This window comes from Bombina bombina, chromosome 9 (genome assembly GCF_027579735.1).
Source record: "Bombina bombina isolate aBomBom1 chromosome 9, aBomBom1.pri, whole genome shotgun sequence".
NCBI classification, from domain to species: Eukaryota; Metazoa; Chordata; class Amphibia; order Anura; family Bombinatoridae; genus Bombina; species Bombina bombina.
The window spans coordinates 254812610-254828404 of NC_069507.1; the positions used below are offsets into that span (position 1 = coordinate 254812610).

Here is a 15795-nt window from a genome sequence, read left to right on the forward strand (position 1 = left end):
CCCACAGTAGGTACGTTACTTGTCCCTGTCTACTGTACCTGTATATAGCACAGCACCCACAGTAGGTACGTTACTTCTACTTGTCTACTGTACCTGTATATAGCACAGCACCCACAGTAGGTACGTTACTTCTACTTGTCTACTGTACCTGTATATAGCACAGCACCCACAGTAGGTACGTTACTTCTACTTGTCTACTGTACCTGTATATAGCACAGCACCCACAGTAGGTACGTTACTTCTACTTGTCTACTGTACCTGTATATAGCACAGCACCCACAGTAGGTACGTTACTTCTACTTGTCTACTGTACCTGTATATAGCACAGCACCCACAGTAGGTACTTTTCCTTTAAGGTTCAGTCCTGTACTTCTGCTGTAATCACTGTACCTATATATAGCACAGCACACACAGTAGGTAGGTTACCTTACAGTATCTGTATATAGCACAGAACACACAGTAGGTATGTTACCTTACAGTACGTGTATATAGCACAGCACACACAGTAGGTACGTTACCTTACAGTACCTGCATATAGCACAGCACATACAGTAGGTACGTTACCTTACAGTACCTGTATATAGCACAGAACACACAGTAGGTATGTTACCTTACAGTTTAGTCCTGTACTTCTGCTGTAATCATTGTACCTGTATATAGCACGGCCCATACAGTAGGTACGTTACCTTACAGTACCTGTATATAGTACAGCACACACAGTAGGTGTCTTACCTTACAGTACCTCTGGTATATGGCTGTTGATAGGAAAGATAAAAAGGCAAATATAAATCAGTTACTTAAAGGAGAACTAAATACCGCAGAATTGAATAACTGACAAATACACAATAAAAAGACAATTCAATAGCAATTGAAATGAGCAGAAAATATCTAGCTAATTTTAAAGTTAATCCTTCCCTCCCCCTGTATCATGTGACAGTCAGCCAGTCACAAAAGGCATATACGTATATACTGTGCACTTTAGCACATGCTCATAAGAGCCGGAGTCGCAGAAAGTGTGCATATAAAAACAGTGTGCACGTTTTCATAATAGAAGTATATTGGAAAGTTTTTTTTTTTAATTGCATGCTTTATCTGAATTAATAAACCTTGACTTTAACGTCCCTTTAAAGAAAACTATTTCATTTTGTGCTTTCAGATAACTAGAGAATAAAACAGGTCATTGACAAAAACAATCACACAACAGTACATTTTATTTTTATTTGCATTTAATTACAAAACAATTGATGTAAAGATAAATTACCACTATCCCCAACAGTGTGAGGTCTTTGCTGGCAGAATGCTATATGACCAAATCTGAATTGATAGGATGTCATAGCTGGAAGGATCTTAAAGGGACAGTATACTGTAAAATTGTTTTTTCCTTTAATGTGTTTACAATTGCTTTTTTTGCCAACTGCAGGGTAAAAATGTATGAAAATTTGCTTTTTAAGGTTTATTTGTGTATATTTAAGCTCTTATTTTGTGTTTTGAAGCCACAACCTAATAAAATGGGTTGAGCTTGTAGGTATAATCAGATCTCATTACTGTATCACATTGTGTTCATAAACCTGCTTCTTTATCTTATATCTGTCCATAAACCAATCACCAGTACTTGGAGAGAACAATGGAAAATCAACATTTTATTACCTTATCTCTGCTATATCCTACTGGGAGTGTAATTTCTTCTGCTAGCTGTGTTTACAAAGCTTATCTATAGCTTGGACCTGCGGCCACAAACTTTCAGAATAGGTGGGGATACCACATGCTAAATCAACTATTTAAAATGCCAATATAAGGGTAAAGGAGCTACCTGTAAACAATATAATAAACTCCAGCAGGTTAAGTGGATCATTGGGAACAAATTAAAGGGGAGAAATATTTTGAGTAAACTGTCCCTTTAACATAGTCTGAACAATGTACCTTAAATAGACACTGTAGCCCAAAAATGATGTCACATGAAAGCACTTAAACGTCGATTGTTTAGCATGAAAAATTTGAGATAAAAGCTGTACCAGCAGTACAAATAATTATTGGCTAACAGATTATTTCTCCTATTGGTCAATATGTACTTCTAATGCTTATTGGTTAATAACTTCCTAGGAATGCTAAGAAGCACTTTTAAACCAATCAGTATTAGCAATAGGTGCAGATACTGGTATATTAGTTTCAATTTAAATAACTTTATTCAGGCACAGACTCACAGTTTTCAAACACTTATCTTCCATATAGACATTTTCACATTAATGGGTACAATGCCCTTATTAAGTTATACATTAGCACCTTTGCATAAAGAAAGGTCCTATAGCTCATTAAGCTTATAACGAATCTGTCAACAGATCCATTAAAAACTTTAGCAAGATTTATGTTGGCTCAGAAACAACAACAATCAGTTTTCAATAGATTTAGTGGGACATTTATGTTGTCTTAATGTTAAGACACAGCTGATCTAAATAACATTTAGGAATAAGATTAATACAAATTCTATGTGTTTAAATTAACTCTCGAGACTTCCTCAGAACCCCCCCCCCACACTGTAGAACCCACTTTATAACAGTCTGATGTCTTATTTACTAAGTCCTACATCCCAAAGGTGCCAAATGCTAAAGACAGCACCTGTGTGTAACCTACTTATTAACAAGTTAATAGATATGAAATTGAGCACCGTCATTAGATCTATAACTATAATGTAAAGGTGAGCGAGTTCAAGTATTTTACTTCTTACTGGAAAGAAATCCCAACTAGCTGCCATGATACAGTAGTGACACAAACATCTGGTGTCCTGGTGTACACAGAGATACATTAATATACAGGACAACAAGGGAGGTTTCTATTAATATAAATATAGTTATTACATCCAATAGTTTATTAGGATTTAGCAGCAGCTATGTCACAACTGAATTGTATTTGTTCTACCCTGAAAAGCTGTCTCTGAAATAAGAATTTGCTCATCTGATCTACACGGTCAGGTTCAAGTATCTTCATTGTGTCACAACACATTTTATATATCCGGAGTACAAAAGCTCTACATATAAAGTAAATGCTCATTTTGTTAGCAAACCAGTGATCTATCCCTTGAAAGCCTCTTAAAGGGCCATAACACTCCAAAAATCACATGCTCAATGTAATTTTAAGACTAGCGACCATACGCCTCTATGTGTTTAACTCCCACTGCTGATCCTGATCACTGACACTGAGCCTATCAGCCCAACCGTAATGTGCAACTAGCACTGCTGATTGGCTCAAAACACAGGAGGTACAGGGTCACTAAGCTTAAAATTAATAACGAATGTAATGTCCCTTTTAGGTTTTTTTTACCTTACCTCCCTTGCTGTAGTCAATTAGAGATAGAGATAAGTGCTCCTGAACAACATTTGTAACCTTGTTGCAGGGTCAGTATTCTTGGATCAATGGGAAAAGACAATTACAGAAAAAGCTGGTAAAATAAATAGAGTACATTACAATTTCTTTCTTTTTTTAACTATGCATAACACCCAAAAAGTAATTCCTATAAATTGTTTTAATATTCTATGAACCCTTTATACTAAATGAGCTGACTGAGGTTGCCACGTAGTTGGTCCAGCTTACATGAGTTAGGGGCGGAGCTATAAGTGCCGTCAGGAAAACATAAATACACAAGATGGTGGCTGCTGTATGTAGCAAGGAACTAAAATAAAGCTTCTCACAGTAAAACACCACAGGGATAAAACAAATCTTTCATAAAAGGCTTGTCCAACCTATGCCCTAGGGGCCACAAAGCACCCCCCTACTACTGTGCTTTCAATCTGGATACTTATCACTGCTCCTCTCCATCTCAACAAAGACCGTCAGATCATTTGGATTCAATGTATGTTTCTTGGTGTACATGAAGGTCTGAGACTCTTGTTGTGTTAAATAACTGCTCAGTTGAGATGTTGTTTAGGGGGAACAATATATTTTGATTATTAGAATTTTAAAAACGCACTAACTTGCTCTGCATGGGAAAAACAAAACACCAACAACAATATCAATGTTGTTTTACCTTGTGGGATTAATCCTTATGTTGCCTTGTTTTTGTTTTGTCGCTGTGTTGATTGACTGGAAGAGGAGTCAATTAAATAGTTTTATTTTTCTTTAAAAAAGAAAATGTTCTATTGTATAACCCATAGCAAGTACTTTGGCATTAACATCTTCAGGTACAATAGGCTGCAATGTGATACAACAAATCGGCTACATAAGTGCTACTGTAATTTGGAAATGGGCTGTGTTTCCTTAATCAACCACTGGAGGGCCTCATGACGCCCTTGTTTTTCCAGCTCAGCTCCAACGACATCTCTGCATTTCTTGTGATACGCGTTAACCCAGTCAATCTATAAAAATATAAGATGTGACAGTTGCAGTATTATTATTTAGTAGGTAGTGTATCACTTTGTTTAATGGTTGTGCTATGAATGAGATGAGATAATGTGCAAATAAAAACATATTGCAAAAATAAGTAAAATACAAGTAAAATATAAGTAAAATACAAGTAAAAAATAAGTAAAATACAAGTAAAAAATAAGTAAAATACAAGTAAAATATAAGTAAAATACAAGTAAAAAATAAGTAAAATACAAGTAAAATATAAGTAAAATACAAGTATAAATAAGCATATTGTAAAAATGTTTCTAATCGAAACCAAAATGCACAGAATATACAATAGTTTGTTAAATGTGGGTTACTACGGTTACGCACAAGCAACATAAAACACAATTTTACACAGTATAACCTACGTCACTACTGCATCACAGGCAAATGACGTTAACCATAGTGATTTTTTGTACTTTGCTACTGTATAACTGGCTTTATGCAGCTTCTGTAGGTGCTCTGCCAACCGTAGGTGTTTCCATCAAGCATTGCCTGAGGGGATAGCTGATTTATAGCGATTCTTACTCTCTGCCCTAGGGCTGTAGTCTAGCTATATAACCGCCTACAGCATTACAAGACACGCTCCAATAGTTACACAATGCATCCGAAATCAGCAAACATTTAAACACTACATAAACTCTTCAAAAGATAATCTAAAAACGATATAAACTTAACGTGTCCCTGATTAATAACTTTTCAAGTGATTACTAAAAATCACTGACAGCAATAACCCATTTTCAGTTGTTTGCTTCTCAATGCATTTACACATGAATTTCCCATGTACATGAGTATTTGTTTAAATGAGTGGTTGTGTGCTCCTCTAGCGTAAACAAGCAGGGGGACAGGGGCTTGGTTAGATTCTACCTCAGGGTTAACAGCACTTTGTTGCTATAGGTTATTGCCGTATTTACAGGGATAACCTACATTTAACAGGGAGGTCTCTATAGTCTCTGTAAGTGGACTGGGGGCTGAGAGATGTTCCTTGCGATGGAATCATGTGCACACATGGTGAGATCATCGGCAGTTCCACCCTCTGCATCAATAGGGAAGGAGAATGCAATCTCTTTCCTCAGCTGCTGTGCTAATGGGGAGTCGCCAGGACCCAGATCACAATGGTGATCCCCAATATGACATGCGGTCGTCATCCTCACACAAGGCTCAGCGTGTGTGGTTATCATGCGCACTAAAGGGGATTAAGCTCGTGCATGAACCTATCAACAGCTAAGCACAATCAGATTGGCACCTGGGGGTGTTTGAAAGGTGACACCATTGTATATACAGCTGTAACATTGTGTGCCCTTTTAAACTCCCCTATTCTACTATCAAACAGTTATATTCTGAGGACTCCAGTGCACTATATGTAGGGATAACCTATCTAGATTGTAAATTCCCACGGGAATAGGACCCTCAATTCCCCCTGTTTTTGTCAGTAAAATTTTGTCTTATCGTATTGTTTCTCCATTGTACTGTTATCCTTGTACCCATGGGCAGCACTGCGGAATCTGTTGGCGCTTTATAAATAAAGAAGTTATAAATAAAGAATAATAATAATAATAATAATAATCTTGACAGTTACTACGCCCCCTTTTATGCAGACCCCACCTTTTTAATGCAAATCCCGCCCACTCTTCCCAAGAATTCCACCCCTATCCGCCCACTCTTATTTCACACCCTTTTATGGTGTATTGCCTTCTTTTGTTAGGTTAAGAGTTATTTTAATGTTATAATAAACTATCAATTGTGATTGTTAAGCTTTCATGTATTGTTTAATTGCATTAATATCTTTAAGCTTTTAACACTATTAAATTAAAAAGCAGAATGTATTTTTAATGCAAAGGACTCATAAAAAGTGGATTTAAAAAGAAAAATACAAAATATCTTCTCTGCGTAGAGTCCAAGGGTATTGCACAAAAGGAGCTATAAAATAGATAGCTTCTCTGCATTATGGTCTCTAGAGCATTACTAGAACAGTAAAATTACTATTAAAATTAAAAACCTCATAAAAGGCAATACACCATAAAAGGGGTGTGAAATATTAAAAAGTGGGTGGAGAGGGGTGTAAAACCTTGGGAGAGTGGGTGGGATTTGCATATAAAAGTGTATGTGCTTTGCATAACAGGGGGCGTGGTACCTGTCAAATTAAGTTTGACAACATATCCCTTCATATACTACTCGTGCACCATTTAAACAAAATCATTAGCCACAAACGTTTTGTGGATATTTAGTTACACACAGACACGTTAGGTCTGATCCATACCTCTTTCTGTGTCAGTAAATCCGCACTGATCATTTTTGTCTGTATGGGTACCAGTGTAATGGGCTCAAATGTCAGGCTTCCTCTGTTTCTGAAGTCATACTGAAAATTAAAATAAACTCGTTACTTTTATATATCGGTGTGAGAATTATTATTTCTCTTCTTCAGACGAAATGAGATGCAGCTGCAAAAAGCAACATTTGCTTTGGGAATTGTGAAAAATGCTACATTAAAAAGGTATAATGCAAATTGTTTAAAAGGTTTATACCCTGAGGAGAGACGTGAGCAGTTTTAAAATAGTTAATTTAGAATAAGGATTTCCAGCGTATTAAACAATTTCAGGTTCTATTAGTGTTTAGTTAGATTTGTTAGTGACTCACATCCTAATACAAAGTGCTCTCTTCTCTAGGGAGTCCGCTACTGCTGCACTTAAAGGGAAATTAAACACTAAATAAATGCCAGATAGAATAATACATTCAAAGAAAAGATTTGTCTGAGAACAACAAGTAGATGTATTTTTTAGTTTCATTAGCTGTTTAAATATGGACAAAATAAGTTTTAGTGTCTATAGAACAATGGGAGCTGCCATGTTGTAACTTAAGTTACCTTCTGCTGGCCTATTAGGGACATTTATAAATAGGTCACTAGAGTGTGCAGCCAATGGCGCAGAGCACTGTTATAATCCACGCAGGAACTGAACTGCTCACAATTTCAGAATGTAATTACAGGAAAAGGGACAAAATAAATAATAAAAGTACAATGCAGACCTTTTTACATATACATAGTAACATAGTAGATGAGGTTGAAAAAAGATAGAAGTCCATCAAGTTCAACCTATACAAATATATATATATATATATATATATATATATATATACACACACACACACACACAATAAAAGCTCAAATTGATCTTAAATGAATCCCATTAAAAACGTGACTCGTTTAACATAAGCAATATTATCCCTGAATTCTCTTTCTAGTCAGAAATGTATCTAAACCATTTTTAAATTTATCTAAGGTATTGGCATTTACTACCTGCTTAGGCAAAGAGTGCCACAATTTAAAAAATATATACGATTTATAATTTTATATTACTATCTCAAAGTGTTTAATGTCCCTTTAAAGATACAGATTCTACTATTTAAAAAAAATAACATTTTATACCCTATAAAATGTACCCAAAGGGATAAAGTTGCCCTTTTTCAGGAATATTGCAAATGGCCATGTTAGACATAGGGTTAACTCCCTAGATGCCAGATAGGACAAAGCAATGCATTATTGTGAGTAAACTAGATTAAAATGAAAATCACTATTTAACTACACAGTGTAAAGTGCTGCTTGCAACATGTGGGGGGCACCATTATGCTATGCTCTTTTGTCACAACATAGCAGCAGAATAAAAAACACATTTTAATTCTCTGTCCCAAATACTGTTGTAAAAAATAAACACTTAAAGGGACAATTAAGTCAAAATGAAACTTTCATGATTCAGATAGAACATACAATTCTATACTTTCCATTTTACTACTATTATCTAATTTGCTTTGTTCTTTTGGTATCCTTTGTTGACAGGCATACCTAGGTAGGCTAAGAAGCAGCTGTGTACTACTCTGAGTTAGCTGCTGATTAGTGGCTGCACAGGTATGCCTTGTTATTGGCTCACTCTATGTGTTCAGCTAACTCCCAGTAGTGCACTGCTGATTCTTAAACAAAGGATACCAAGTGATTGAAGCAAAGTAAATTGGAAAGTTATTTAATATCTATGCTCTATCTGAATCATGAAAGAAAAATGTTTAATATTTACTATTCTGTTACTTCTCAATAATTCATTCTTCTAGATTTATAAATAAACAAACAAAAACATAAAAACATGCAAAAGTCAAATTCACCTTTGTTTTAGCAGCAACCACCAGAACCAGGTTCTCAATTCTGATGCCAAAGGAACCATCTTCGTAGTACCCCGGCTCTGCAAAAGCACAAACAAAAAGTATGGATGCAGCACATCTTGTGTGATCAGGAAGAAGCACAGTAACCTAGTCTGGTATGATTAGGGAAGCAGTGGACTGAGTGATTGTCCTAGAGGAATCTGTGAGTGGGCTAAACAGAGGTGCTCCTGGTGCAACGTTCCTGAGGTGATGAGCTGACTGTAACTGGAGTGAACGGGGAAAGTGCAGCTCATATAGCCTGGCAGGAGCAGCGAGGAGCCCATAGGGCCTGGCAGGAGCAGCGAGGAGCCCATAGGGCCTGGCAGGAGCAGCGAGGAGCACATAGGGCCTGGCAGGAGCAGCGAGGAGCCCATAGGGCCTGGCAGGAGCAGCGAGGAGCACATAGGGCCTGGCAGGAGCAGCGAGGAGCCCATAGGGCCTGGCAGGAGCAGCGAGGAGCACATAGGGCCTGGCAGGAGCAGCGAGGAGCACATAGGGCCTGGCAGGAGCAGCGAGGAGCACATAGGGCCTGGCAGGAGCAGCGAGGAGCACATAGGGCCTGGCAGGAGCACATATAACCTGGCAGGAGAAACAGCTAGTGTGAGTGGGGTGGCTACAGTGGCCCTGAATGTGACTAACTTGAGTGAGTGATTACGCTGGTATGCAAAGAAAAGAGCTCTGAACAGATATGTCTAGAGGGTGCACAGCTGTGGGTAGTGGCCCAGGAGGGTGCAGGGTTGAAATTTTCAGCACTAATTGAAACTTAATGCTCAGCTAAATGTGAGTGTCCCATTTTGGGTTTCTTATGTTAGACGAACACATTCTTGAAGTATGTTACACTACGAGGCGCCATCTTGTTTGTGGTCTGCAGAATCTGAAGAGGTTTTCCCGAACGGTATGAAGAGGAGCAGACTCGTTTTAGGGTTTTCTGGACTTTTGGTTTATTGATATAATCGACGATCTTTAGTGCTGGTTATTTTATGCATATTCTTTTTTTCCACTTCAGTGTTTAATGTACAAATAGTTTACTTTTCCTTTGTATAGCTCCTTATCACCCCCTAGGAAACAGTGCTTTTGGAGAATTGATCTATTTTTTTTTTATTTTTTTTTTAAAGGGTTGAAAATGTGCCTGGCATAGCAGGTTTGACAGTGGCGGTTAATGTGATTTTGTTGAAAGAGTGAGCAATGCCATACTGGTGCAGAGGGAGATCACTACAGATCTACAATTAGTGATTTTGTTCATTTTGAAGAAGAATACTGGCCAGCTTTCACTATGCAAGATAAAACAGCGAGACTTAAAAGGGACATATTATACACTAGATTTTTCTTTGCATACATGTTTTGTAGATCTATTTATATAGCCCATACAGTTTTTTTTTAAATGTATAGTTTTGTTTATTTTTAAATAACATTGCTCTGATTTTCAGACTCCTAACCCAGCCCCAAAGCTTTAGGAGAATACCGTCAGATACCTACTCCAGCTTGCTCCTGTTTGTGTAAAGGGTCTTTTAATATGCAAAGGAAGGAGGAGCTAAACTGGAAGCTTCTAAGTAAGTTTTTAAAAGGTTTTATACTGGATTTTTATATCAGTATCTGTGCATCTTATTCTTTATAGTAGTGTCTATTACATGCAGTTATATGAAAATTAGTGTATACTGTCCCTTTAAAATGTAAAACTAAAGCCAAGTGGATTATTCAACCCAATACAAAGCAAAAGTGAAAGAGGGCACACAATATAAAAACAAACTAACAGAAACATAATTAAATAAAGTGGAAGACGTCACAAAAGTCACAAACAGAAAATCCAGGCACCCAGGAAGAATCGCCACCGGCAGGACTCTGGAACACACCAGCCAACAGTACATTATTCTGCCTAATCAGCACAATATTGTGCATTCCTACAAGTGAGTGGAGTCTTGCCTGCTTTGTTACTCTCACATGACGCTCCTCACCATGAGCGCCTCTGTTTTTCTTTTTTAGAATGATGTGCTGGAGACTTAAAGTTGTAAAATTTTGATTTGGCCTCTCAAAACATGGATTGATAATCTAAGTTATGGTATCTCGTTTTCACCTAATGCCGCTCTTAAATAACATTTTATTAAAGTAGCATTTAAGTGGCATCTTCACCCTACTAGGTTTGGCGGACTGGAAAATCAGCCTTCACAGTTATGCTACAGGGGATGTGGGGAAAGAGGTTCGTATTTACATATGTGGTGGGAATGTGGAAAGATTAGGGAAATCTGGAACAAGACCTCAGCTCTTTTGAGCTCTATATTTCAAACACAAATAGTTTTAACTCCGGAACAGGCCTTGTTGCATTTTCAGGTCCCCCAAATCCCAAGAAGATACAGTAGATTAGTCATGACCATCTGCACAATAGTTAGAGTTAGCCTAGCGCAATTCTGGAAGACTTTACCACCCAGCTTTGCGTACATAAGTGATAAAATAGTATATCATTACAACATGGCTAGCTTGGCAGCCGAGAAGCTGAACACAAAAGAAAAATGTCTTAGACAATGGGAACCCTTTATGTTTCATGAACCTAGGGAAGGAAGAGGGGTGTAGACTCTTCTCGCTATTGGAAGTGGGTGCTTGCTTTGGGGGGTGAGAGCCGGGATCCAGTGGATCCAGTTAATCCAGTTGATTTAGCGAGGTCAGATATGTTGGTGTAGTCAAGATGTTTTGTATATTGCCCTCTAGATTTAAATGTAATACTTTCCTAAGGCATAAGGCAATGATAATATTGACAGTTCTTGAATAATTTATTATTTGACAGCACTTTTTATGTAACACATAACATGCTTTGTGTAGACATAGTATTATCTGTATTTTATTGGATTATTGATCTTTGTTTATAAACTTTGTAAAAATGCAATAAAAACAATTTCAACATAAAGTTGTAACATTTTTAGCGAATACTATCAGACCTGCGAGAGAACTTCATACACCCTGTTCAGTCTCCAATGGTGCAAGAATCATTTTACAAAAAAAACAAAATTTATGCTTACCTGATAAATTTCTTTCTTTCTTTCTTGACACAATGAGTCCATGGATCATCTAATTACTATTGGGAATATCACTCTTGCCCAGCAGGAGGCGGCAAAGAGCACCACAGCAAATCTGTTAAATATCACCTCCCTTCCCTCTAACCCCAGTAATTTGGCCTAAGTAAAAGGAGAGAAAGGAAGCAACAAGGTGCAGAGGTGTCTGAAGTTTATAACATACCAACAACCTGTCTAAAGAACAGGGCGGGCCGTGGACTCATGTCAAGAAAGAAAGAAATTTATCAGGTAAGCATAAATTTTGTTTTCTTTTTAATGACACGATGAGTCCACGGATCATCTAATTACTATTGGGTATCAATACCCAAGCTAGAGTACACAGATGATAAGGGAGGGACAAGACAGGGAACCTAAAACTGAAGGCACCACTGCTTGAAGAACTTTTCTCCCAAAAGCGGCCTCAGCCAAGGCAAAAGTGTCAAATTTATAGAATTTTGAAAAAGTGTGAAGAGAGGACCAAGTTCAGCCTTACAAATCTGTTCCACAGAAGCTTCATTTTTGAATGCCCAAGAAGAGGAAACAGCACTCGTAGAATGAGCCATAACTCTCTCAGGAAGCTGCTGTCCTGCAGTTTCATAGGCAAAGCGAATAATACACTTCAGCCACAAAAAAAGAGAAGTAGCCGTTGCTTTCTGTCCCTTACGTTTCCCAGAGAATACCACAAACAGAGCAGAAGACTGACGAAAATCCTTAGTCGCCTGTAAATAGAATTTTAGTGCACATACCATGTCCAGATTGTGCAGAAGCCGTTCCTTCTGAGAAGAAGGATTAGGACACAAGGAAGGAACAACAATCTCCTGATTAATGTTCCGGTCTGAAACTACTTTATGGAGAAACCCTAATTTGGTACGTAAAACCACCTTATCCGAATGAAAAATAAGGTAAGGAGAATCATACTGTAATGCCTAGAGCTCTGACACTCTACGAGTAGATGAAATAGCAACAAGAAACAAAACTTTCCAAGATAAAAACTTAATATCTAAGGAATGCATAGGCTCAAACGGAGCCCCTTAAAGAACCTTAAGAACTAAATTAAGACTCCAGGGAAGAGTAACTGGTTTGAACACAGGCCTGATCCTGACCAAGGCCTGACAAAACGCTTGCACATCTGGGACGTCCGCCAGACGCTTATGTAACAAAATAGACAAGGCAGATATTTGACCCTTTAGGGAACTTGTTGATAAACCCTTCTCCAAACCTACTTGGAGAAAGGACAGAATTCTAGGAATCCTAACTCTACTCCAAAAGAAGCCCTTGGATTCACACCAATATAGATATTTATGCCATATTTTATGGTAAATCTTTCTAGTCACAGGTTTACGAGCCTGAATCATGGTCTCAATGACCGATTCCGATAATCCACGCTTGGATAAAATTAAGCGTCCAAGCAGTCAGCTTCAGAGAAACGAGATTTGGATGAAGAAAGGGCCCTTGAAGTAGAAGTTCCTTCCTCAACGAAAGTCTCCAAGGTGGAAGAGATGACATGTCAACAAGGTATGCATACCAAATCATGCAAGGCCACGCCGGTGCAATGAGGATCACTGACGCCCTTTCCTGCCTGATTCGATCAATGACCCAAGGTAGAAGAGCGAACTGAGGAAATGGGTATGCGAGACTGAAATTCCAAGGTACCGCCAGAGCGTCAATCAGTACAGCCTGAGGGTCCCTTGACCTCGACCCGTACCTCGGGAGCTTGGCATTCTACCGAGACGCTATGAGATCCAATTCCGGCTGATGCCATTTGAGAATCAGGCTGGAAAACACTTCCGGATGGAGCTCCCACTCCCCCGGGTCAAAAGGTCTGCCTGCTCAGGAAGTCCGCCTCCCAGTTGTCCACTCCTGGAATGTGGATCACCGACAGACAGCAGTTGTTGGTCTCTGCCCACTGAATTGTAAACCCTGGTGTACATATATTTTCTTGAGTAACCCCTCTAACTTCTTATCCATAGGATCCTTAAAGGAACAACTATCCTCTATAGGAATAGTAGTTCTTTTGGCAAGCATGGAAATTGACCCTTCCACTTTGGGTACCGTCTGCCAAGATTCCTTGATAGAATCTGCTATAGAAAACATCTTTTTAAATACAGGGGATGGAGAAAAAGGGATACCTGGTCTCTCCCATTCCTTAGCAATAATCTCAGTAGCTCGATCTGGTACAGGAAAAACTTGCACCATGGAAGGCACATCAAAATATTTGTTTAGCTTACTGGATTTTTTAGGATTGGCAGCGACCATGGTGTCGCTGTTGTCCAGAGTAGCTAAAATCTCCTTGAGTAACAGACGGAGGTGTTCTAGCTTAAACCTGAAGGATACAACTATCAGTAGGAGGAATTACACTGAGTCTGAGATTTCACCCTCAGATGCTACCGAAGTATCCTCCTCCTCAAGCTTCTGGGAGGGGGCATTTGAAATAGAAACAACTGTGTCAGTAACCTCACTCACTGATTGTTTACTTTTCCTCTTGCACTTTCCCTGCAGCATGGGAAAAGCAGACAATGCATCAGAAACCACAGAGGACATGAGAGAAGCGATGTCTTGCAAGGTAACTCCAGGTGGGAGTAGTGGAGGAAGCGCAGGGCACTGGCTGTATGGACGCTAAGTTTTCGGACACTTGAGGAGAAAGCTGCGGCATATATTTAACATTGTCAGAAGGCTCCTGAACAGCATCCGCCCTAGACAATGTTGGCTGACCCCATTTGAGAATCAGGCTGGAAAACACTTCCGGATGGAGCTCCCACTCCCCCGGGTGAAAAGGTCTGCCTGCTCAGGAAGTCCGCCTCCCAGTTATCCACTCCTGGAATGTGGATCACCGACAGACAGCAGTTGTGGGTCTCTGCCTCTGTCATAGCCAAGGAATTCCGAGCTCCTCTCTGATGGTTGATGTAAGCCACTGAGGTTATATTGTCCGACTGGAACCTGATGAACTGGGCCAAAGCAAACTGAGGCCAGGCCAGGAGAGCATTGAAGATCGCTCTCAGTTCCAGAATGTTTATGGTTAGAACAGACTCCGACCGAGTCCATGTTCCCTGAGCCTTTAGAGAGCCCCAGACTGCTCCCCATCCCAGAAGGCTGGCATCTGTTGTCACAATCACCCAAGAGGGTCTGAGAAAGCAGGTTCCCTGGGAGAGATCAAAGAAAAAAAACCTACTGAGAGAATAGGGGGAAGTATACTCTTTCTACACAAAGTATATATTTTTCCACTTAAAATTTAACTTTTACTAGTTATAGTTAAAAAAGGCAGCAGAAATAGAAATTATATCTAGCGTGCCAGGAAAATAGTTAAAAACACAACTCTGTAACTGTGACTTGTATAAAGTACTTCAATGTTGCTGATTTTAGGTTGTTTATCACATATGAGGAGGAGGGGAAAAAAATCAATGATATTAGGAAAATGTAAGAGCCTCTATTTAGGAACTGTGTCCTGTATTGCCCTATATTAGGGTAGATAAGCCACTTTTTTATACTAAATATGCTATAAATCACATCCCCATCCTTCCCACAATATGTCCCAAATGTTACAACAAATGTTACAACAACAAATAAAAATATCAATTTAGTAGATAGTCTGAAATTAACAGAGTGCAGTTAAAATAAATAGGAAGCCCCTTGGGGCTTCTGCTGCCTTTTTTTTTTTTTTTTTTTTTTTTTTTTTTTTAACTATAACTAGTAAAAGTTAAATTTTAAGTGGAAAAATATATACTTTATGTGTAGAAAGAGCATACTTTCCCTATTCTCTCAATAGGGTTTTTTCTTTGATTTAAATGTTGTAATATGCTCTAAGCACACTCCCAGCCAGTTACCTCTTTCTATAATATAGACAACAAGGTCAGCTGGGAGACATTAGCATTTTTGCCTTTTCCAGCAATTCTGGGATCACTTCCCTTTGTAATCCAGTTGTAATCGCGGAGACAGATCCGCGTAATCTCCGTTCCACTGCCTGAGCATGCTTAACTGCAGAGGTCTGATGTGGAAATGGGCGAACGGGATGATGTCCATTGCCGCTACCATCAGCCCGATTACCTCCATGCACTGAGCCACTGATGGCCGAGGAGAGGACTGAAGTGCTAGGCAAGTATCAAAATCTTTGATTTCCTGACTTCTGTCAGAAAAATCTTCATTGGCAAGGAATCTATTATGGTTCCCAAGAAAATTACCCTTGTTTTTGGAA

At 38.8% G+C, this 15795-nt stretch overlaps 1 protein-coding gene across 1 annotated transcript in view; it reads right to left on the minus strand.

Moving 5' to 3' along the window:
- Positions 1-1193: 1193 nt before the first annotated feature.
- The window catches only part of LOC128640535 (xaa-Pro aminopeptidase 1-like), a 33337-nt gene continuing 18735 nt past the window's right edge, over positions 1194-15795 (minus strand). Inside the window, exons 8-10 of the mRNA XM_053693008.1 lie at positions 8530-8606; positions 6641-6739; positions 1194-4346 (exon numbers count right to left, since the gene is read on the minus strand). Coding sequence (XP_053548983.1) covers positions 4218-4346; positions 6641-6739; positions 8530-8606 — 305 coding nt within the window. The 3' untranslated portion in view covers positions 1194-4217. The remainder of the gene's footprint in view (positions 4347-6640; positions 6740-8529; positions 8607-15795) is intronic.